The 25,656-nt window shown below is 38.7% G+C and overlaps 1 protein-coding gene across 1 annotated transcript in view; it reads right to left on the bottom strand.

Annotated features, from left to right (window-relative positions):
* Positions 1-51: 51 nt before the first annotated feature.
* LOC127434135 (rhomboid-related protein 1-like) overlaps positions 52-25,656 on the bottom strand; it is a 34,241-nt gene continuing 8,636 nt past the window's right edge. The window contains exons 2-8 of the mRNA XM_051686654.1: positions 24,369-24,527; positions 20,333-20,557; positions 19,811-19,959; positions 18,428-18,540; positions 8,039-8,139; positions 7,306-7,366; positions 52-5,945 (exon numbers count right to left, since the gene is read on the bottom strand). Coding sequence (XP_051542614.1) covers positions 5,674-5,945; positions 7,306-7,366; positions 8,039-8,139; positions 18,428-18,540; positions 19,811-19,959; positions 20,333-20,557; positions 24,369-24,527 — 1,080 coding nt within the window. The 3' untranslated portion in view covers positions 52-5,673. The remainder of the gene's footprint in view (positions 5,946-7,305; positions 7,367-8,038; positions 8,140-18,427; positions 18,541-19,810; positions 19,960-20,332; positions 20,558-24,368; positions 24,528-25,656) is intronic.

The raw sequence follows: 25,656 nt of genomic DNA, 5'->3' as shown, positions 1-25,656 counted from the left end.
CTCCAAAAATTATGCCTTATGGTGACTTTGCTTTGCAGTTCATTCCTACTCACTCACACACACACACACACACACACACACACACAGACAGATGTCTCCTCACAGTATGATCTTTATTTCATACAGCTGAGAAATGAAAGCAAACACAAAACCACACAAAATAAAACTACAAAAACAAAATTGCTTCAGTTTGTCCCAGTATTTTAGAAGTACAATACATCATGAAATGATAACAAAGAATTTGATAGAAACTATCAATATTTACATCTTTTTTAATTTTCATCTGATCCAGAGAAAACTAATAGCCTTAATATATTTTGAGTTTAATTTTCTTGTTGTAAACAGCATATTTTACTGCAACGAGACGTCATCTCTCGTATTTTGGCACCATTTTGAAAATCTGTAAATGGACTACATTTCTCAGTAGGACTACGGTTGTGGCAGCAACACAAACGATCTCACTGGAATACAGCGATGATCTCAAAGCAACACTCTTGCGAACCTACACCTACAACAGCATGGAAAAATCAACGCACAACACCATGATCTGTGCTGACTGGCCAGCTACTGATGTTAAGTATGAGATACCAGAGCCGCTATTGGCTGGGACATAAAGTGGGTGGGGTTAGAAGGGGAGGTCCTTGGTAAATAGGTTCATTCACAGTTTCAAGAGGACTTTGCTTAGATTGTTTTTGGAACAGCATGCCACCACCATACTACTCGTAATATTTGTGCAGTATTTATCCATTGCACACTGTTTTACATACTATAAAAAAAAAAAGTAAGCAGTATACAGTATACTGCACAGTATGCAGTAACAAGTACACTAGTGTTACATTCCAAACACAGCCCAACTGTTTTAGGCTGTGCTGAGTGTTTCTTACACTCATTAAAACAACACATTCAGACACACACTGTAACAGTCTGAAAACCAGCAATGGTCATACAGCACATTAAAGCGGGTCACACACACACACACACACACACACACACACACACACACACACACACACACACACACACATACACACACACACAACACACAACACACACACACACACACACAACACAACACACACACACAGACACACACACACACACAATTCCAGCATCTGTTTGATGAGTGTTCTAATAATCACACACTGTAACAGTCTGAAAACCAGCAATGGTCATACAGCACATTAAAGCAGGTCACACACACACACACACACACACACACACACACACACACACACACACACACACACACACACACAACACACACACACGACACAACACACACACACACACAACACAACACACACACACACACACACACACACACACACATATACACACTTACAGACACAACACACACACACACACACACACACACACACACACACACACACACACAATTCCAGCATCTGTTTGATGAGTGTTCTAATAATCAAAATAATGGATCCATCATTTGCTGTTCTCTCTCAGTTTTCCATCATTTTAGCAATATCTCACATATCCACATGGCTTTTCACTTTTTTTTATTTTTTTTTTTAATAACATTTATTTCTCTATTTCTCACTGTTAATGTGCATGTCTCATACATTTTCATAAGCTTTTCATTTTTCACCTGTCCAAAAGAGCCAGCCAAGTGGATATAACAGGAATTATACAGTACTGTATATTTCGCTCTGACACATCATTACATGCTGAATCAGAACATTTAAAGTCAACATGAAATCAAAATCGACCATATTTAATTTTTTATAACACGTTCCTGGTCTTACTGTGCGCTCAACTCATGCAACATGATCTCACGGGAAATCGTCATGTTGCTTTTCTGAAGCTAACATGTGCCCATATGTTTAACAACACTTCCAGCTTCGGCCACTGGAGGCAGTGATTCGAGTTTCGGTAAGCACAGACCGATTTCAGCAGTTGAACTTTCGGCCTATTCCAAAGAAAAAATGCTTGTCTTTGTAATCTTCTAAATAAAATTGTAATAATAAAAAACTTGCTCCGCCTCTGAAACAACTTTCCCTTTTGCGAACTTTCATTTTCAACTCTTCCTCTCCAAAAATCTGGCTCCATTCTGGTACATCATTCCCACTTTTCAAAATCCAATCAATATCTCATGGGTAAAATCAAGTCCCGCACTACATCTTTTTTTCTTCTTTTATATCCTGTTTTATGGGACACAAACACCATTTTATGTTGACTTTAAAATATTCACATAACTCATGTTCCCTCAAAAGCATGAATGTGTTATAATATATTACCATGACCTTTGGGCACAGCACAGATAGTGAGAATTTATAATTAAACATTTTGTATTGTTCATTTGGGTTTTTTGCTTTAAATCTTCCAGCACTTTCTGTTTGCATGGGTTTTGCATCATCACACCCCTCAGTATTTAAAACAATCTGTACAGAAGCCACAATCCAACAACGATAGCCACTCTGAATAAATATAAATATAAGCCTATGGCATGAAATCCACAACATTAAAGACTTCAACATACTGTTGTGCTTTTTGAAAATGAAAAGAAATCAAGTCCAAACATATCACTCTTATATAAACATTTCTTTAACAATGTCATTAATTCCTTTTAATTATCTTGTTAGCAGCTTAGCGAATGACAACTTGGCACTACAGAATTTGTAATTATTTGCTTTGTCTAAGGTCCAAAATATACTCCACTCAAGTACGTGAAGGCAATTCATAATGCAATGCAAGTACACTTACACCCTGTTGCCACAAGGGGTGCTGCTGAAGTGTACAGTAAATGGTCCTCTCCTACTCTATGGTCAGTTTAAAAAGAGTTTAAAAAGAGTTCAAAGTAAAGAGTTTGAAGACAATTTTACTGAGAAACTGTTGGTGTTTATAGCTAGCTACCTGAATGATAGATAACTATCACCCGCTTGAGTACTGAGATTTGTTACTGCCACAGTAACACAATAACACACGTCAAGTTTGTTCAAAAGCACAGTGCGCTTGCAATGTGTTAGCATCCATGTTAGCATACATTTGTGAAGTATGTTTCTAGCCAAAGAGTTAAGGGCACTGCTGTCATCATAAAGTACTCCAGTGTTTACCTTTTGTATACTTTTGCAATCTGGTAATGAACATGAGGATAAAAGTAAACATTCCTATAAAATCCAGTTATGATCTTTCTTCTTCTTCTTATTATTATTATCTAAGACAACCCTCACTGGCAGACTGACTTTTTAACAAGACTTTGTATTATTACAGTTTCAATACAAGTTAAGCTCAATCGACAGCATTTGTGGCATAATGTTGATTAACACGAAAACGTATTTGACTCGTCCTTCCTTTTCTTTAAAAAAAAAACAACAACAACAAAAAAACAAGTATGGAGGTTACAGTGAGGCACTTACAATGGAAGTCAATGGGGCCAATTTTTGGAGAGTTCAAAGGCAGAAATGTGAAGCTTATAATTTTTGTAAAAGCACTTACATTAATTCCCTGTTAAAACTCATGTAATATTTGAGCTGTAAGTTGTTTAAATCATTTTTACAGTCATTTTAGGGTTTGTTGACATTACATCGTCATGGCGATGAAGTTGTAAAATTGGCTATAACTTTACACTGAAAAGGTTAGTAAGTGATTTATATCACACTAAAATCATGTTAACACACATATTGTTTATGTCTTGCGGCTATACTATTGAAACAGTATTTTAACGTTTGCGGATTGGCCCCATTGACTTCCATTGTAAGTGCCTCAGTAAGTAAAGGTAGGGCAAGTCAGCATTTATTTTGTGGTAATCAACATCGTCACATATGCTGTTGATTGAGCGTAACTTGTATTAAACCCGGAATATTCCTTTAAGATTGGTGGTCGTGACATCCGTTTCTCTGTCAAATGTACCTCATGATACTGCAGTTACCATAACAACTGTTACCTGCACTGCAATAACTAAAGAAATAATTACTGTGTGGCACAAACAAATTGGCTGCAGTATTGTCTTTTTTTTTGTTTTTTTGTTTTTTGTTTTTTGCTTGTTAACTCCTTACTAACTTGCGTTTGAATGTGCAATGGAAATATTTGTGAATTTAAAAATGAAGGGCCAGATATGTACTCTGTTCCAAAACCTAGTGAGCTGCCTTGCTGTCTACTGATTAAAAGGCAGCATCCTACCTGTAATGGAACCCGATAAGTGATCTGGAATGACCTACATCGGCAGCATCTCAGTGAATTATAAAAATAACGGGAGACTTGACACTGCAATTGATTTCTATAGAGTAAGCTAATGACACGATAAGCTAATAAGCATAGACAATTGGGTCAATTTGGGTAAAATGATTATTTTTTTATATGCGTCTAGAGATCAATTGACATATAGGTTTTACAGATTCATCAGTTTGATTTTGGAACTTTTGCTTATTTGCAAAAATGAATTACTGCTCATACAGTATTTATTAGTCTATATCACAATGTTTGCTTGATAGTGTTTACATTTTAACACATTGTAGATGATTGTAAGCGCATGTTTTGTTTCCCTTATGTGTTTGTGTGAGCTGGAAGCAGATACATTTCAAAATAAGAGTCCCCGGTGTATTTTAGCCTATTTCATACTTACTTGAAAGTTCCACGTTCTGCAACAAATCATTTTTTCCAGTTATTTTGGGGATTCTGCATGCACAATAAACTGCATCTGGGATTTTATTTATTTTGGACTCTTGATGCCTCAATGTTTGTTCCCGCCATAGTAAAGAAAGAATGTTTTCCAACATTCTATAAATCCATTTTTAAAAACTATAGGCCGATTAATCAGTTATCTACCTTTTCCGTCAGCTTAGTTATCGGTATCGGCAAAATCCCAGTCGACCTATCTCGCCTTGTCGACCATCTTGGACGACTTTTTTTCACCCTCAATGCATTCTGGGATTGCTATATTCGCGATGAATCTATGCGATGGTGTCTTAGAATTTGGCCATAACTTCTGAAACTTTGCATCGTAAGCGTGCCTACGATACCTTAAAATGCCGCCTATGTAGGCAGCTCACTGTTTTGAAACAGAGCTCTTGTTTCTTGGCCTTGGTGTTTGCGTGTGTGTGTGTGTGTGTACAGCTAACGATAACATAAACAAAAATTTCAAACTTCAGGTCTTTAGAAACGTGATTTTGTTCACAATTTCTACCTTGAAAGAACGCTACTTATACGAGCCATAATTTTCGACAACAAACACTATCAAATGATATCAACAATCCCTCATACCTCTACGAGGACCGTATCTTCAAACATACGGATCATATCTGTAATGCATAACAGGCTTAGATGAGGCTGTCAAATCAAAACAAAACAAATCAAAAAAAGGCATCGTGAATGAGCCTTAGGCTGAAATACACACAGAAGAAAGAAGAAAACAAATCTGATGTGTGTGTGTGTGTTTTTTGTGTATGTTTTTGTTGTAAGACTAAGTACTGACAGTCTTTTCAAATAAGCTCATTGGACTCTTGAGCTGCCTCGAAGTGTTTATTAAAAATATCACGCCGTTTTGTACTGTTACTGTATGGAATGTGAGTATGTTTCTCATTTTGCGCCGTTTCAAATCCTGCTTGTTTTCATGTCCATTTCTCCAGCGCTGGTCTAGTGGAGTATATTGAGGTCGGACCTGTTTTAGACCGAGATCTGGGGGCGTGGCTTCTTAGCCACTGGGGAGGCGTGTCATCAGGGAGGGGGCGGGATTTGTACCCCGAGCAATTCATAGGCGAAAATGTTCCAAAAGATGGCGAAGAGGAGGAAGGTGATGAAGGAGAAGATGAGGACCCACCAGGAGCACTGTTTATGCAGGGATTCCTCGTAGCTGCGTAGGATAAGGAGTCCCATGCTGATGCCCACAACGGCGCCAGACAGGTGTGCCATGAAACTGGGCTGTGGCCCGGAGGAGGGAAGGGGCGGGGAGAAGCGTAACCATACGGCCCGGCCCACTTCAGAACTCACTGTAAGAAAGAGAAAATGTGATTAGCATGCTACCTTACTACTCATGCTATTTATCCAGAATGCTGCAGAATGTATACTGTGCACAGTTAGAATCACATTACTGAACCTACATTTTTGCAAAATGGCTCATTGTACGTATCGTGTCATTTTTCTGGTGAAATGAACACTAGAGGCGCTACAACAACTATGACATTTATTCCCTTTCACACAAATCACGAGTAAAACTGCAGATTATCAGTTCATAAATGCTGTTCTTCACACAACGCTCTCTTATTAAACACTTTTACTATAGCGCATGACTTGTAAAGAGATACATGTTTACATTACATAACCAACTACATTGTAAGCTTGTTCGAATGCATCAAATTGCATGGTTGCTCAACTGATAGAGCGTTGCACTGGCAATGTAAAGGACCGGGTACGAGTCCTGAAGAGCATGCAAGTCGACACGTGAGCCAAAAGTGTCATAGAAGAATCACAAAATGATATGGTTGCTTCAGCAGTTGTTTTTTATCTCACATTTGCTTTTTATGACACTATCGGTTAGGTTTAGATTTAAGGTTTAGGGTAGGGAGGTAAGTTTTGTTGATTTAATACTCGATAGAGCATTAACCTGAAAACAAATCTCTTTGGGAGGACATTTAGCTCGCTTTTAGCGCTACGCAATGGACATTTCAAATGCCACAATATGTACTGAAACACGTAATATTATTTTGCAAAAACGACGCCACAGTCACGTAATTTTCAAGAGATCAGGCTGTTCTTGGCTCAATATTTGATCGCACTGACAAAAGTTAAGACATTTTAACACAAAATTCAATTTAAAATGCACAAAGTTTCTTTTTAAAAGGTAATGTGTGTAATTCTTTGCTTAACTGCAAACATTCAGTTTCTTAATTAGTGCTTTTGTCTTGTTTTCCAGAAAAAAAATATCCACACTCTTAAAACAAGATGCATTTACTTGACAAGCAAACTGGCATTGCCTTATTTTATTTATTTATTTATTTATTTATTTATTTTGAGAAATCTGTCAAAATTGAGTGAACTTTAAGCTTAAAACATGAAAAGAATCTTCCAATGGGGTAATAAAAATAAATTCGTTTTCCCTTTGAAAACAAATCTTGTTTTAAGCATACAACTCACTAAATATCTTATGCCATTTTGCTCAAGTAGATTCATCTTGTTTAAAGAATATTACAAAATATAGATATTTTTTGCTGGAAAACAAGACAAAAATACTAATTAAGAAAATTATTTTTTTTGCAGTGTTGTTGGAATACTTCCTTATATCCCAACTCCTAAGTTAATTCCCCTGAAAGTGCAAACACTATATAATTTTAATACAGCAAAATTACTCACTGCAAACCAGTGCAAGAATCATCCGTAGCAGTTTGTATGGACACTTCATACCTGCCCAGTTCTGCAATAAAAACACACACATGTTAAACAGTCCCTTTCTGGTATCCTTGCACATATCATGCAAAAGTTACCATGTTTTGCAGTTTTACATGGTCATGACAGAAGTTGAAAGATTGGATACAACTTTACACTGTCAAGAGCAGTAAGCAATTTTATCACACTAGTCTCATATTAACACATAAAATGTTTAAATCTTGTGGTTAAACTTTCAAAACAGTGTTTATTTTAATGTATGTACACTGGTGTAATGTCTTACCCCAGACTTTCATTACAAGTCTATTACTGCAAACACGGTTTGTGCTTGTTTTTACAAACTGAGGAAAGAACTAAGGAAAGAAATTAATTCTTGCGGTAAATGACAGATTGCCACAGATGCTATCCAAAGAACATTCCTGTAACTCAAACAAATTAAAAAGCACTTATATTTCCCTAATAACATCTCTTTGAGCTTTCATCAAAATACAGCCTGTGATCAAGAGATTGTATGACTCTTGGAGGCCTGTTTTAATCTGTCTGTGATTACAGACTCTTTTGATCTTTATGGAATCCCTAATATAAAGCATCCGGCGAGATTTATCCGTCAGCTTTCTCTCTCTGTCTAAATCTCTTCTTCTGCCTCCCTTTTCATACATGCTGTCAGAAGTCGCCATGGCAGCAAGTTAGTGTTGGTTACCATGACAACGTTAGCGAGATGTGCTGAGCAAAGTGCATAGACCCCGCCGGACCCGCCCACCACCGGCGCTCGCATATCCGTGATGGACACCGTCAATGAACCTGAGAAAACAGATGGAAAAACACAAGTTTAGTCTGCTGGACAGTTCTTGCTAAATCAATGTTCTGACAATCAGTGAAATTATTTGGCTTATTTCATATGCATGGCCGTTTTTCTTGATTATTTGGAGTTTAACAGAGTCTTACTGGTGTCATAAGAATACGTGGAAGTCTGTTCTTTGTGCTGTAGTCCAAACAAGAAGCTAATTTACAGCCGTATGTCATATGTCCTAGACATTTTCAGAGAAACATGTGAGACAAAGACACTTAAATTAAACAACTGAGAATTCTTTATTAAAAATTAGTCTGGAATACCAAAGCAAAGTGCTCTGCGTTAAAATATAGATGGTTGACATGCTATGGTTTAAATTCAAGGTCAACCAATAGTGGATTTTGCCGATTCCAATAACTAGGGTGGTGGAAAAGGCCAGTAAGATATTAATGTGACGATAGTTTTTAAAATCGATTTAGAGAATGTTAAATCCTAAATGAAAAAAAAATTCACAATCCCAATAATAACCAGAAAAAAAAAAAACATTTAAGATTTGGTGCATAATGCACGACTTTCAACTTTAAACAAGCCCAAAATACACATTCATATTTAGGGACTTTTATTTTGAACTGACAGAGACTTGGCTCCATAACAATGCTCTATATGACTATTTACCAAATAAAATGTTTTATAGCCTATATATTCACCAGATTAAAGATTATATCTATCTATCTATCTATCTATATATATATATATATATATGTACATCACTATATGTTTTTTATTACTATTTAGAAGATATGAATTTGGAAGCACAATATATGTGCTTCCAAAACAGGGCACATTTCCAAAAAGTCACATTTTTCTTTGCATGCCCTCGCTTTAATTTAGAACACGTGATTTATCTAATCAAAATAACAAAATATGCATAAAAGTGAGGAAATATGGATGAGAACTGTTTTTTAAATTTTTTTTTATCCCCTTTTCTCCCCAATTTTGAATGCCCAATTCCCACTACTTACTAGGTCCTCATGGTGGTGCGGTTACTCAACTCAATCCGGGTGGCAGAGGACAAGTCTCAGTTGCCTCCGCTTCTGAGACAGTCAATCCGCGCATCTTATCACGTGGCACGTTGTGCATGACACCACAGAGACTCACAGCATGTGGAGGCTTATGCTACTCTCCGCAATCCACACACAACTTACCACATGTCCCACTGAGAGCGAGAACCAATAATCGAGGAGGTTACCCCATGTGACTCTACCCTCCCTAGCAACCGGGCCAATTTGGTTGCTTATGAGACCTGGCTGGAGTCACTCAGCACACCCTGGATTCGAACTCGTGACTCCAGGGGTGGTAGTCAGCATCAGTACTCGCTGAGCTACCCAGGCCCCCGGATGAGAACTGTTAATGATTAAAGACAGTGGAACTGTAGTATCCTCTGGAGGAGGAACACGGAGAAATCGGCAACTATCGCATTGATTTTTACAGATAACCAATACTTCTAAAAATCAACTATCGGCACAGATTAATCAGTAAAACCGATATATATCAGTCTACCTCTAGTTTAAATGGCTTTCTTTCTTGTATTTTATCTGTCAAAATGACAGACATGATTTGGAATTATCCATCCATGTTCTTAAAATGTGGAAAATAGTGGGAAAAGTTAGGTTAAAACAACCTCATAGTCATTTACATATGGTAGCCTTTGACCCGCCAAGTAACCAACTAGCCAACCAACTATATATATATATATATATATAATAATATATATATATATATATATATATATATATATATATATATATATATATATATATATATATATATATAAAATCAACATTTAAACCCCACAACCCCCCCTCCCCGACCCCCCCCCCCCCAAAATAAAAACAACCCTGTGGTCAATATACATACATACATATACATACATAAATACATATACATATATATACACACATACATACATACATACACACACATAATAATCATACAAACTATAATACACTACTCTCTCCACACCCTAACCGAGAGCCCTCCAAAAACTCCAAATACCTGCCCCATTTCCGAACAAACTTATCCAAGCCACCCCGTCTTCCAGATGACACCTCCTCATAAGCTGCCACCCTCCCCACCTCCGTGTACCACTCCGGATATGGGGGCGCACCAGCTGACCTCCAACCCCTCAAAAAAACCTGCCTGCCGATCATCACACGTCAGAACCCAGTTCCCTATATGGCCATCCCCCACATCGATGACCGCCCCATCGCCCAGAACACAAAGTCTGGGACAAAAAGAAACTTGAGTGCCCACCACGTCGCACACAAAATTCTGAACCTTCGACCAGAATTTTTGGATCTCGACACACCACCAAAAAATATGGGCCATATCTCCATCCTCCGATTGGCATCTCCAGCAGGTGGGTGTGTCTTTAAGACTGAGCCTATACAGTCTAGAGGGGGTCCAATAAAATCTATGCAAAATTTTGAATTGTATAAGACGCACCCTTGCATCACTAGATGCAGACTTAACGTTTTTAAGAATCTTAGCCCACACTCCTTCCTCCAATGCCAAGTTGAAATCTTTCTCCCATACTCTCTTGAGAGAAGTTAAGGGTCCGTCCCCCATACTCTGAATTAACAGGGAGTAGTACACTGATGCCTCATGACCTTTTCCAAAAGCCACAATCACCTCTCCCGAAGCATCTGCCTCCTTAGGGGGATGTGTGCTACTCCCAAAAATAGTGCAAAGCAGGTGGCGCAGTTGTAAATACCTATAAAACTGAGGTCTGGGGATCCCAAAATGTTGGACCAAGTTTTCAAATGATCTCAACACACCACCTTCATATAGGTCACCGAGTGTAGCAACCCCCCTCACAATCCACTCCGGCCAGCAGAAAGGAGACTTGCCAATACACAATCTTGGGTTCTGCCATATGCTCGAGGCAGCATTTAAATAAGTGTCCAATTTAAACAATCTGGACACTTTAGTCCATACCGAGTGTAAATGCGAAATAACGGGGTGTAACTTAACTTTTCCGATTAGTTTGATAGAGATGCTTTGTAATGCCGAAATAGGGGCAAGAACTGCCTGTTCAATAACAAACCAGGGAGGAGCTCTCTCAGGTGGAAGTGACCAATGAGCCAAATGTCTGAGACTGAACGCATAGTAATAAAATAAAATCTTGGGTAGGCCTAGCCCTCCTTTGTCTATCGGCCTATGTAATTTATTAAAATGCAATCTGGGACGTTTACCATTCCAAATGAAGGACTTCGCTATCCTATCAAATTCCTTGAAATAAGAGAGGGGACATCTACAGGGAGAAATTGTAGCAGGTAGTTAAATTTTGGAATACAATTCATTTTAATAACATTAACCTTCCCAATCATCGATAAATGTAATGAAGCCCACCTGCCCACATCGCTCAAAAACCTTTTTATTAAAGGGTCAAAATTAACACTAATTAAATCAGACAAATTTGCTGGGAATAAAATCCCCAAATACTTAATGCCCTGTCTGGGCCACTGGAAGGCGCCCGGCTGAAAAGCCGTTACTGGGCAGTATGCTATCAAAGCCAAAGCTACGGATTTAGCCCAATTGACTTTGTATACTGAGAACTTGGAAAAGGAATTAATAATTCTGTGGAGGCAAGGCAAAGATCTAGTAGGTTCAGAGACAAATAATAAAATATCATCTGCGTAAAGCAAGAGTTTATGCGGCACACCTCCCGCCACCACACCTGGAAAATCATCCTCTTTTCTTATCGCAGCTGCTAATGGTTCCAGGGCAAGACAGGACAATAATGGGGAAAGAGGGCAACCCTGCTGAGTGCCTCTTTACAAAGTAAAATAATCTGAGATTAATCCATTTGTTTGTACCGCTGCTACAGGGTGTCTATAAAGTAACTTAATCCAACCAATAAATGTACTCCCAAACCCATACATTTCCAAAATCTTAAAAAGATAATCCCATTCTACCATATCAAACGCCTTTTCGGCATCAAGTGAGATGGCAGCGACTGGAGATTGATCATTCGCTACTGACCACATGATATTGATGAGACGCCTGATGTTATCAGAAGAGCTGCGGACCCGAATAAATCCCACCTGATCTATATGTATAAGAGATGTCATAACTTTACTTAATCGATTAGCCAAAATTTTTGACAATATTTTTACATCTAGTTGGATCAGGGAAATTGGATGGTAACTTTTACACTCGCTTGGATCTTTGTCCTTTTTAAGAATCAGACTGATCCGGGCTTGTGTCATGGTTGGAGGAAGCTTTCCATTCTTTAATGATTCAGTATAAACTTCTAACAAAAGTGGAGCCAGTTCTGTAGCATAAGATCTAAAAAATTCTGCGGCAAAACCATCTGGCCCTGGAGCCTTGCTAGTAGGTAGGGACTTAATTACCTCGTCAAGCTCCTCCAAGTTTATCTCAGAATCAAGAGAGTTTTTTTTGCTCAATCGTCAGTTTAGGAAGATCTAATGGTTCCACAAAGTTTCTAATGTCTTCATCAGTAGACGAAGACGTGGAACTATAAAGATCAATATAGAACTCTTTAAAGGCATTATTAATATCAATGGCTGAGGTAAATATTTCACCACCAGCAGATTTCACTGAGGGAATGGTAGAAAAAGACTCTCTCTGCTTTATATATCTAGCCAAAAGCTTCCCTGCTTTGTCACCTGACTCAAAGTATGACTGTCTTGCCCTGAATAACCAAAACTCCACTTTCCGTGACAAAATAGTATTATATCTATATTCCAATCGGGTCAGTTCTCTGAGGCCATCAGCTGACATACGGTGCTTCAGCTCTGCCTCTGCACTTTTAATATTTCCTTCCAACTCCATGAGTTCTCGTGCTTTGGATTTTTTGATGAATGAGGCATACTGTATGATCCAGCCCCTAAGAACTACTTTAAGTGCCTCCCAAGCCATGCTCACAGAGGGTACTGAGGACCAGTTGGTCTCCATATAAACATTGATTTCAGTCTTTAACATTTGTTGGAAATCAGGATTTTACAGAAGGGATACATTAAGGAGCCAACTATATGGTTTATTTTTCTCTGTATATGGCAACACTCTAAACTCACCAGGGCGTGATCCGAGACTAAAATGTTTCCAACTGAGCAATCAACAACAAATGAAATTAGGGATTTGGATATCAAAAAAAAAAAAAATCTATTCTAGAATAAATCTTATGGACTGATGGAAAAAAATGTATAGTCCCTACCAGATGGGTTCAAAAGTCTCCAAATATCCGAAAGACCAAGATTTTTACACATCCTGTGAAGCGTCAGTGTTGCTCTAGGGGGCTTACACACTTTTGCTTCGCTATGATCAAGGACTGAATCCATCAAAAGATTGAAGTCTCCTCCCAATATTATATCATGAGGGGTGCCAGCAGCTTGCAACATCCCTTCAAGATCTATAAAAAAGCCCTGATCATCAGCGTTAGGTGCGTAAATATTAGCCAAAATCAACCTTTGCCCTTGAATTTCAGCTAAAACTATAATTACTCTTCCTAATTTATCTTTAATCTGTTTGAGACATTTGAATTGTAAATGTTTATTAATCAATATAATGACTCCCTTGCTCTTACTTGTGCCAGCAATAAAGAAAGCATGTCCACCCCATATCTTCCCAAATTTTTCAGCTTCCTGCAGGGAGAGATGTGTTTCTTGAAGAAACACTATATCATATTTCTTACGTTTAAGAAAAGAAATAACCTTCCTTCTTTTTATGGGGTGCCCCAACCCATTCACATTCCATGTGGAGAGAGATAGTACACTTATATTAACAACTGACATATTGATATAATAGAAAAAATAAATTGTGTGCCAAAAACAAAATTATGAAGACCACATTCCCCATTAGTGAAACAATCAACCCCCGAAGATCCCCCCGAAGAAAACAAACAGAAAAAAGAAAAACGTGCGCATTAACCCCGCGCACGATAGCGCCAACTGGCGACAATCCCTCTAAACTCAAAAGGTCCATGAACGCCCACGAGTCCCCACGACAACTTTGCTATCGGATTGCTCAATTTAATTACATAACACAAAAAACTTTGTGAAATAAACCCATTCAATAAGAAGAATGAACACAAAGAACATGTAAATTCATTCACAGAACTGTCTCAAAGGTGTGATCTTCCACAAATCAAATTTCAGCTGATATAAAACCATTCAGATTCCTTGGACAGACAAATGAATGTTCAGTGAGCTGGCTGTTATGAGTTCAGCGGATGACGTAATCTTTCCAATGTCTCGTTAAAAAAAAAAAAAAAACTCAACAAAACAAACCACAGCCAGCAGGAGGAATAAGCATGAAGAATGAACAGATGAATCAACAGCTGTTCCAAAGGAATGTTATTCAACAGAACAAGCTCCAGCCGCTAGGCAGAACCAATACAAAAAGAAACAAAACCGGCATCCCGGTTCTCCCGGATGATCGAGTCAATTCAATCAGAGGCTGCATAAAAGTATATACCATGACTTACACCATCCATCAACTTTATAAAAGACATCCTTTGTGTGAGCATGTAGATATTTTGCGGTCATCCATAATGTCCACTCTCAATCTGTCCGGGAACTTCAATGCAAAAGTTTCTTTAAGGAAAGTGTTATTCACAAAACAAGCTCCAGCCGCACGGCGGAGCCAACGCAAAAAACCTAAAATGTCGCCCAGCTTCCTCAAGAGTAAGTACAGTGAGTCAGGCCCACTCACATGAGGAACATCCAATGGTTTACTCAGACATTGATTCTATAAAAGACATTGCCAGATTTGGACATGTGAATACTTTGCGACCGACTTTCGTTTCTATTCTCAATTTGGCTGGGAACATTAGAGCAAACGAGATCTTTTTCTGATGTAAGAGTTTCTTGCATTCCTTGAACCGATCGCATTTCTCTCTTGTCGAACTCGCAAAGTCCGGGAACAAGAAAATATTATGGTTCTTCCAAGAAAGCTTCTCTTTGCTCCTCGCCTGGTGCAACACAAGATCTTTATCGGATGATCTCAGAAATCTGGCCAGAATCGATCTGGCCCGTCTCCCTCAGCAGATCTCCGAGCTGGCACTCTGTGAGCTCGCTCGATTTCCAGCTTGTGGCCTGTTATGTCAAGCAGACTCGGGAAAAACTCGTCTAGGAATTTCACCATATCTCTGCCCTCCTCATGCTCAGGAATTCCAACAATTCGAACGTTATTCCTGTGGTTTCTATTCTCAAGATCTTCAAGCTTTTCAAGGAGATGTTCCAGATCAACTTTGGTCGCGGGCGGATTAGCAGTTAATTCCCTCTCCGAAGATTCCAGAAAATCGATTCGTTTTTCAACATCAGTCACTCTTGTAGCTAACTTGGAGAATTTTGTTTCCATCGCCGTAATCGATCGACGTATTACAGCAAGATCCTCCAAGTCAGCAAGAGTCTTCGTTAACATCACTGACATGTTGGACAACTGACGCTGGATCTCCTCTCCCGCCGCGCCATCCAAATCGAGTCCCCGGTCTGTAGGCCTGTCAGGGCTTTCATCCTGAACACGTAAGTGTCTTTTAATGTCTCCAGAGCCCGAGGATTTTGACTTCTTTACCATGTTTTGCAACAAAGGGCAAATATGTAACTGGGTGTATCAAATTTCACCAGATTATAACATGAAAATAATCGAAAATTCAGCAAAGTGCGCAGAGCTCATCACTCACACGTCTGCTCCTTGCATGGCGTCACGTGACCCCAATGATAAACATTTAAAACATTATGCTACATTATTGTCTCATGACCTCGGCAAGATGTGTCCGGTTGTTATCTTTGAAACAAAAATGGCTAGGTTGCATTTTAAGTCCAATTATAGTCAAAGGAGATATAAAAAAGTTTGTCTGTTATTATCATTTGTGACAGTAGAACTGGAAGGTCAAGTTAAGCACATTGTATCGCAGGATACAGTATTCCACACAGTGTGTTCTATACTGTTGTACACCGCACATTTGGCATATACAGTATAGTTGGTCATCCTGGTATTTTATGCATGGAGAAAGTATGTACACTATATACTGCAGAAATAATAAGAGTAGTATGGAGTATACCAGCCCATGTCTCCTGAGCTATAAAAGAGCAACATTTGAAAAACACTCAGTTTTAATACAGACTCTCTGGTTTGTCATTTTCGCAGATGTTTACATGTTTTAGATTGTTTGGATGTTTTACATTAACAGATGTTCACACAAATATTCATACCAGAGGCCCTACAGTAAAACTAATACTCTACCCTAAACTAAAATCTCATTTGAAAGCAAACATACATGCATAATACAGCAGAAACAGGGTGAGATAATTAAATATTGGCATATCTTGAGTGTGTGTATGTGTGTGTGTGTGTGACAGATTGTCCATATCGCTCACACTGTACACTGATTTGTGCTATGCTCAGCACTCTGCCTCCTTTTCGTCATTCTCTCTTTTATCTGGTTCATTTTCTTGTTACTCTTTCTTCTCGAATACCCTCCAAACTTGTTCCTCTCTTCTTTTCTTACACATATTATCACAATTTTCTCTTCTGACTGCCCTTACTTTCTACTAGCAGTTCTTGCAAACTCTAATTTTTCCTTTCTGTAATTCCCATTTCACTATCCTCAACACTGACAGTCGGTCATAGGGGCCGTTCACACAGGACGCGTTGTTGCAGCCATAAACATGAGGAATATGGGCATTTTCAAAGACTCCCTTAATTTGGGACAGTAAATCTAGCTATTTTTTATTTAATTATTTTTTTATTATTTCATGTATATTTATATGAGTTTGTGTCATATTACTCATTCATTTAAAAATACAAGTCAACACTGCTGTAATGGGGTTTCAGTATAGCTGCTGAGGGAGTGACAGTAAATTTGGCATCTTTCTCTCTTCTGATTGACGTAATCCATAACTCTTTCTCCATATCTAGATATTTACACTTTTCCACATAATCGGTTATTTAATATCAGGTATACTGATAAAGTTGAACACAAAAGTTGCAAGAGATAATCTCCCCTTTTCTCCCCAATTTGGAATGCCCAATTCCCAATGCGCTCTAAGTCCTCGTGGTGGCGTAGTGACTCACCTCAATCTGGATGGCGAAGGACAAATCTCAGTTGCCTTCCCATCTGAGACCATCAATCCATGCATCTGATCACATGGCTTGTTGAGGGCATTACCGTGGAGACCTAGCATGTGTGGAGGCTTCACGCTATTCTCCGCGGCATCCACGCACAACTCACCACGTGCCCCACCGAGAGCAAATCACATTATAGCAACCACGAGGAGGTTACCCCATGTGACTCTACCCTCCCTAGCAACCGGGCCAATTTGGTTGCTTAGGAAGCCTGACTGGAGTCACTCAGCACGCCCTGGATTCGAACTTGCAACTCCAGGTGTGGTAGTCAGCGTCTTTACTCGCTGAGCTACACAGGCCCCTCAAAACTTTACATTTGAAATATTAATTAAAAGAGGGGCTTTGAACAAGTGTACTGTATATTGCAACTAAAACTATTCAAATTAAATCTCTGTAGACTGTGCAATATTAGTTTTTTAAAGCAGTTCACCAGAGGTAAGTGATAAATGATTAAGTTGTTAACGTGCTTAAAAGCAGAAATAAAACAAGAATTAAAAATGGGTAGTGCATATCGGTTATTGGACTCTTAAACACAAATTTAATCAGTATCGTGTCAGTCATTAAACCCCAATATCGGTCCATCTCTATTTTTCTTTCTTTTTTAGAAAGTTGAGGAAATATGCATTTTTAAAAGTGCATTTATTCTTTTGCTGTTGAACCAAACTGGAATGCAGTTCACCGCTGTAGTTTAATTCTGCATTTCAAACCTAAAAAATTTAAAAGGGTCCACTGCAGCACATCTTCACACCAAAAGTGCCACATTTTTAAGATGACAAACAGAACTTCTTAAATTGCTTCTCGAGACACCAGCATTCCATTAAGTCTGTGCACGCAGTCTTGATGTTTTAAACGCAAGGAAGCTACCTGTGTGTAGTAGGTGAAAAAACTTTTAGTTTGTGTGTGTCAGTATTCAATGTTGGTTGCAAATTCATCTGCAAAAATTCTTGCACTGTGTGTGTGTGTGTGCATGATAGTGAGTGACAGTATTAGACAGAGACAGAGAGAGCGAGAGTGTGTGAGTTTGTGTGAATAATTCAAAGATTATTGATTGGATCATTGCCCCCTGGTGATATGTCCATCATAAATATGAGCACATTTTTACAGTACAAGGACAGCAAGACTTATGTGGACACACACACACAGACTCACCAGCGACGACTCCTGCCATATACAGCAGACTGATTCTCAGGATCCCATGAACCATCTCTAACGGAACTCCAATCATCAGCTGGAGAAGAGCATTGAAGCCCAGCTGCTCTAATCTGCACACACACACACACACACACACACAAATTAAATTGAAAAGCCTTAGAACAAAGTCAAACTTTTGTCTCTCATCTTAAAAGAGTTGAATCTTGTTCAAAAACAATAGTGTAGTATTCTACAGGCAATCTTTACAAACAACATGTTGAGGTCCTAACACATAGCCCTGCGGAATCCCAAACAGAGTTAACGAACCAAATATCATCAATTACAACAAAGTCTTACAGTATGAATCTCTCATGCTATATTATTTTAAATCACAAAATGAGAATTTGCTTTTTCAGAGGGTTTGCAATGAAATCTCCTCGCTGAACATGTTCTGAGTGACTCTATGATTAATAAACCTACTAAGTGTAACCTACTATAATTTGTGAATCGATGTTGTTGAGTTAATGCTTGCTGCTCGGGCTGTATTTACTATAAATAAAGCACCACAAATAGCATACCACAAATAAAGACACTGCCTAATAGCATAAAATTCCAATTACATTATTACCCATTGCCACCTCCTATTACCACAAAAATGATCGTTCCTTTTTTTGTACTTTTGCGCAGTTACACTTTTGCTCTCCTTGATTATTCTGAAAGTCAGTATTGCAGCACTGCTATAACAGTATTACATGTAATACTGTATATAGTATTTATAATTAATTCTGTTTTTCCTTTGTAAGTCACTTTGGATAAACATGTCTGCTAAATGAATATTAATAGGTCAATGTATTTACAGCCTGTAAAACTCAAATAGACTGTTGCCGAACCTGTTAACACCTGGATTCATTCGAGGAACAGAGAGACTATGTTGTGGTGGTTCAGACTTTCAGCAAAAAAAGTCAAATCTGGTACTCATACTTTACATTTTGAGAGATAAAACAAATGTATCTCTTAAAGGGATAGTTTGCCCAAAAATGGAGATTCTGTCATTATTTACTCACCCTGGTGTTTTTCCGAGCCTATTTGGCTTTCTTTCTACCATGGAATGCAAAAGGGCAGTACAGTTTGTAAGTCTCAGTCACCATTCACTTTATTGCATCTTTTGTTTTTCCATACAATGAAAGTAAATGGTGACTGAAACTAACATACTACCCAACATTTCCTTATCTGTTCCATGGATGAAAGAAACTCATACGTTTTTGCAACAACATGAAAGTAAACGATGACAGAATTTTTATTTTTAGGTGAACTTTAAGGGTGTCCAGTGGTCACTCATTAAATCAGAGAGCTTAAATCCCTCTTTCTGGAGTGTAAATATGTATATGGACATGTTCCTACCCAACATGCATGAACATGTAGCTGAAGAATCTCCAGATCTGTGCCCGGTGCCTGGGATGATAAACAAGCGGACTCTTCATGAAATCTGGCTGGTATGTTTGCAACACCCATTTATTCAGCATCACTCCATAACACATAAACACAATGATCTGTAACACACAAACACATTTCACAGTCTTAAAAATAACATTTCCAATTAGAAAACAAAAGGCTTTTTTGCTTGATGCCATAGGAGAACCTATTTAAGTTTCACAAAGTACTTTTTATTATTCTCTAGTTCTTTAGAAAACCATCTGTGTATTGGTGCTTTAAAGAACCTTTAAAGAAACAGCAAGAACTTTTCTCAATCTCCAGAGAACCATATAACAGGTCTAGAACCACATACACAGCCATAAATGGTTAATGGAAAGAACAGGATTCTTTTTATTAACCTATTTTTGTAATGTGATGACAAAAGCAGATATCTCTCAACTTTTTTGTCTATGGCAACAGTGCCAGTGGAAAAATGTGTTTTAGGTGTACCTGTGCAATAGTTATGATGGCCATAAACACAGGCGGTGGGCAGAGCCTGTTCTGATGGAAGTACCATCGTCGGTCCGTCTCGCACGGTAGAATTTCATAAGCCACATAGCGCACAAAGCGCTTATACACCCCCAGTCCCGTCTCATCCAATAGGATCTCTCGCTGCAGTGTGCGACGTCCATTTGCAATGGCTCGGCGAAAACTACTGGAACGTTTACTGTTCAGCTGAGAGTGAGAGGGAGAAAATGTACATGTCATTTTTTGTTTAAGTAACTGAATTAATTCAGAAAGTCTTAAAGTCAACATGAAACAACAATTGCACAACATTTTACTTCCGTAATGTGACACATTTCAGAGTAAAACAGGACATTCAATGGGGGGAAAAACATAGGACGGGACCTGATTTTATCTATCAAGAATTGATTGGATCGTGTAAACATGGGTGTGTCACACCAGAATGGATTTAGGGCTGAATGTTTGTGAAGCTTGCAGTGGATTGTGGGGGTTGACTCTTCTCCTGAACACACACTTTTGAGGATGTTTTTTGACCAGGACTTGGAAGCTGAATCTCTAAAACACAGGTGTCAAACTTGAGCATTAAACCTGATGCATCCCTGATGTCAAGAGTCCAGGTATTTTTCTAAAAAATGTATCTGTGCAACTTTCAATAGAAGAAAATGTTGATAAACTGCTCCAGGTGGTCCACTTCAATGACTGTTATTTTTTTTTTAATGAATACATCTTCTGAAGCTGACATTTCACCAGACAACTAATATATTAACATTTACATGGACAATTTTGACATTAAGGGTTATTTATTTTTTTAGTTGGAAGTGAATTCTGATAGGTAGCACTGACAAGATGTGCTACAGGGGTTTCATATTTAAAGCCTTTCAAAGTATACTCTTTTGACTCCAAGCCCGTATGGACGTGTCTGGCACATGTGCATTACGACTGCTTTGTGATACTCTTTTAGCGCAGTTCACGGCAGGTGCATGGCAAATCGCTTAATAACCTTTTCTGTGTAAAGTTATATCCAATTTTACAACTGCGTTGCCATGACGATGTAATGTCAGCAAACCCTAAAATGACTGTAAAAATTATGATTTAAACAACGTTACAGCTCAAATAGTACATGAGTTTTAACAGAAGAATTAATGTAAGTGCTTTTATAAAATTATAAGCTTCACATTTCTGCCTTTAAACCCTCCAAAAATTGGCCCCATTCACTTCCATTGTAAGTATCTCACTGTAATATCGATTTTTGCTTTTTTTAAAGAAAAGGAGGGACGAATCAAAATAAATTTTTGTGGTAATCAACATTATGCCACAAATGCTGTCAATTTAGCTTAACTTGTATCGAACCCAGAATATTCCTTTAAATAATAACTCAAATCAAGGTTTCATGTCATTTTATTTGTATTTATGTGGCATGTAGTCTTGTAATAAGCTGAATAATGAGGAGTCATTATTTATTAAATAAACACCACAGAACTTCAATGCAAGTTGGAGGTGGAATCAGTAGCGGATTTAGGAATGGGCCACATGTGCAGTTGACGGCAGTGACATCTTGTGGGGGGGTGGCACGAGGCACCCACACGGCACCCCAACCCCAATCCCTACACCCCCTAACCCCCCCCCCCGGTCAACCCCGGTCAACAACTTTGGGGGTGTATTGAAGAGTGTTTCACACAGAGTGCCATACAACCACCACCAACCCCCCGGTCAACAACTTTGGGGGCGTGTTGAAGAGGGTTTCACACAGGGCGCCATACAACCACCCCCTCCCGCACCCCCCCCCCCCACCCCCGGTCAACAACTTTGGGGGCATGTTGAAGAGGTTTTCGCAGAGGGCATCATACAACCACCATCGCCCTCCCCCCCAGGTCAACAACTTTGGTGGCTTGTTGAAGAGGGTTGCGCCCAAGGCACCATACAACCACCCCCACAGCACCCCCACCCCGTCAAAAACTTTTAAACAACACCAGCCCCCCTCTACCCCCCACCCCGTCAACAACTTTGGGGGCGTGTTGAAGAGGGTTTCGCACAGGGCGCCATACAAGCTAGAACCGCCACTGGGTGGAATTCAGCTATTTCATTCTTCTCACATAATTACATAATTTCAATGCAAATCAATGTTTCATGTCCATTTATTTTATAAGCAGGATAATGCACAGTCAGCCAGTTGTTATCACAAAATAAACCCCTTCAGGGTGATACAAGACCCAACCTGTCTGGGTTTATTTTGCGATAACAACTGGCTGACTGTGCATTATCAATTACTTATTGCAGTAACCTTTATTGCGTTAACCGATTTCCTGTGTTAACTTTTGGCAAGATTTTCGAGAGATTGCATTACCTACAACAGTAGCCTAAAACAATGCATAAATAGCAAGTTATTACACTTCGATAAAAATTAAGACAAACATGTTTTTTATTTTATTTTATTTTTATATAGAAAAATAACATGCATTAATGAAATGTGCACCGTAAGACAAGAAACCTATGGAAACCCACATCTGGAACAGACATGGTGTGTATATACAGTATGTACAGTATATGTATGTATATAAACACATATATTTTTTTAAATGACCTCACAATAGTAATACACAACAAATCAGCCAAATGGATGAGTTTATGACTGTATTGCCTGATCTCTCCCCCTCTCCTCATTGCCCCCCTCCCACTCCCCCCACCCCCCGCTGCCCTAGATTTACATTTCACCCAAATCCTTTTAAATTCATCCATTTCTCCCTTTGCCTCTGTCTCAGTCTTTGACTCTGTCTCTCGCCCTCTAAAACATAATTTTAAATCACCATATGTCTTAAATTCCAGCAAGAGACAGTAAAAAGCATCTTTGTGTGTGTTTCTTAAATTACATGAGGGTTTGTACCACATCTCTAAAAGTGTAGAGCATCAAAACTGTCACCACTGAGCACCACAGTCGCGTGTGTGTGTGTGTGTGTGTGTGTGTGTGTGTGTGTGTGTATTACACGGGCCTGTGGCAAAATTGATTAAACTGTCTGTGCCAGAGCGAAAACACTTACGCCCCCTCGTATCAAGAGCAAGAGAGTGAAAAACAGAGGAAGGGAGAAAAAGATCCTGAGAGGAGCATGGGTGGATTTCTAACAGAAACACGTGGAACACGATAAAATTGTGCACGACAAAACGTTTTCTCAGAGAAAATATCTTAAATTCAGTTTATTTTCTTACCCTATTGGCATTTTTTAAAATCTTGTTTTAAAGGAATATTCCAGGTTCAATACAAGTTAAGCTCAGCTGACAGCGTTTTTTGGCAAAAATATTGATTACTACAAAAATACATTTTGACTCATCCCTTCTTGAAAAAAGCAAATATCTGGGTTACAGTGAGGCACTTACAATGGAAGTAAATGGGGAACTTTAAAATACTCACTGTTTCAAAATGATAGCCACAAGACATAAACATTATGTGTTAACATGATTTTAGTGTGATAAAATCACTTACTAACATTTTTTGTTTAAATTATTGCCAATTTTGTAACTTTGTTGCCATGACGATGTAATGTCAACAAACCTTAAAACTCCAAAATGATTAAAAATGACACTGCACCTTTTTTCCATACAATGACAGTGAATGGTGACTGAACTAGTTAACTTTTTAAGTGCCTCAAACAAAACTCTTGAATATTTTTAAACAATTTGATGCTATGATCTTCGTAAACATAGGCAAATCCAATAATTAGTTCTTCCTCAAAAGCAATTATTGCTGCAAGCACAGTACCTTGTAAACGTGATGTTATATTTTGATGGACTGATATAAACCTCTGTGCCCCAAAGTTGTGTAGCAGCCAGCCAATCAGCCAGCTCTTGTCATTTTTGTGCACAATATGATGTCCAAAAGCCAAATATAATCACAAACCAACCAGATGAAGGCACTGTCGAGACATGCTGTTTAACAAATAAAACCTAGCTCTGTGTACAGCCTGAGAAGGCAGCATTTTACAGCTTCCAGACATGGAGATAGAAGTTAGTATGCATGCTTGTGTCTCACCAGTTCTATGAGTTCCTGGTAGCAGACGTGTCCATGTTCATTGCTCTGTACCAGCGCGAGCAGCATCTCCAGTTTACTGGGGTCCAGCTGTAACTCATGATGCTCAGCTAGACTGGTAACATTTTCCACAGTTATGAAACCAGTCTGTTCTGGGTCCAGCTGCCCAAAAACAGAGAGAGAAGTGTGTTTAGCTTTTAACATACTCATTCATTAAATTTTAGCACTAAGTATCCCTTTTACTATAATTTACATATATTAGGCATTTGAACAAACTCATAAATCCAAGAATTAAACTTTAAGTCTCACAGTGTTCATGCTACGGATATAACATCTCAAACCGTTGAGGAGAGGTGTGCTATTATACTTTTAAGTGACAGGACTTACACCTGGTGGATGATATAACAGGTAAAAACATCCCTAGACTTACACTGAAGGAAGGACCCAAGCCATATCTAGAGACCAGAATATCATAGAAACTTGGGTTCATTTGACTTGGGCCAGTAAGCAGCCACCCAGAACATCCTAGCAGTAGCAACCACCTAACAATGCACTAGCAACCACCCAGAACACCCTAGCAACTGCACAGCAACAGGCTAACAACCACTCAGCACTGTGGTAACTGAATACAACTTTTGCATTGCCTTTGTTTACTCATATATTAATTTCAAATACATTAATTTTTGATCGATAACAGATAAACCTATGAATGTTCTGGAATACGGTTTGTGAATTTGTGACGTTTTTACAAGTTAGTATTAGTTAATTAGCAGTATTAGCAGTAATGTGAGCTGATCAAACTGTTAGTCATTTAGTCATTCTGCACAATTCCATCTGTCTGCTACACACATACAGTACACACACATACACTCACACAATCTGCAACTATTTCATATTTCTGTGTGAGTGTGAGTTTGTGTTTAGTTATCAGCCTGAAGCTCCTCCCGAAGAGATCCAGGCAGGAGATGCAACCCAGCAGAACACACATCTATTTTTACTGTGTGTGTTTACTCTGAATTATTTCTGTACGATGTATTTACATTTCACAGGGTAGAAGGGTAAAAGAGAGAGAGAAAGAAAGAAAGGAAGGGAAAAAGAAAGAAGGAATGATGAAAAGAAGGAAGAAAAGACAAGAAGGAAGAAAGGATGAAGAGAAAGAAAAAAAGGAAGAAAGGAAGGAAGAAAAGAAAGAAGGAAGGACAAAGAGAAGGAAGGAAGGAATGAAGGAAACACAAAAAGAGAGAAGGAATTAGCAAGGAAGGACAAAAAGAAGGAAGGATGGAAGGAAGGA

Source organism: Myxocyprinus asiaticus, chromosome 44 (genome assembly GCF_019703515.2).
Source record: "Myxocyprinus asiaticus isolate MX2 ecotype Aquarium Trade chromosome 44, UBuf_Myxa_2, whole genome shotgun sequence".
Lineage (NCBI taxonomy): Eukaryota > Metazoa > Chordata > Actinopteri > Cypriniformes > Catostomidae > Myxocyprinus > Myxocyprinus asiaticus.
The sequence above is the reverse complement of the archived record's forward strand: the minus strand, read 5'-3'. Positions and strand labels throughout refer to the sequence as shown.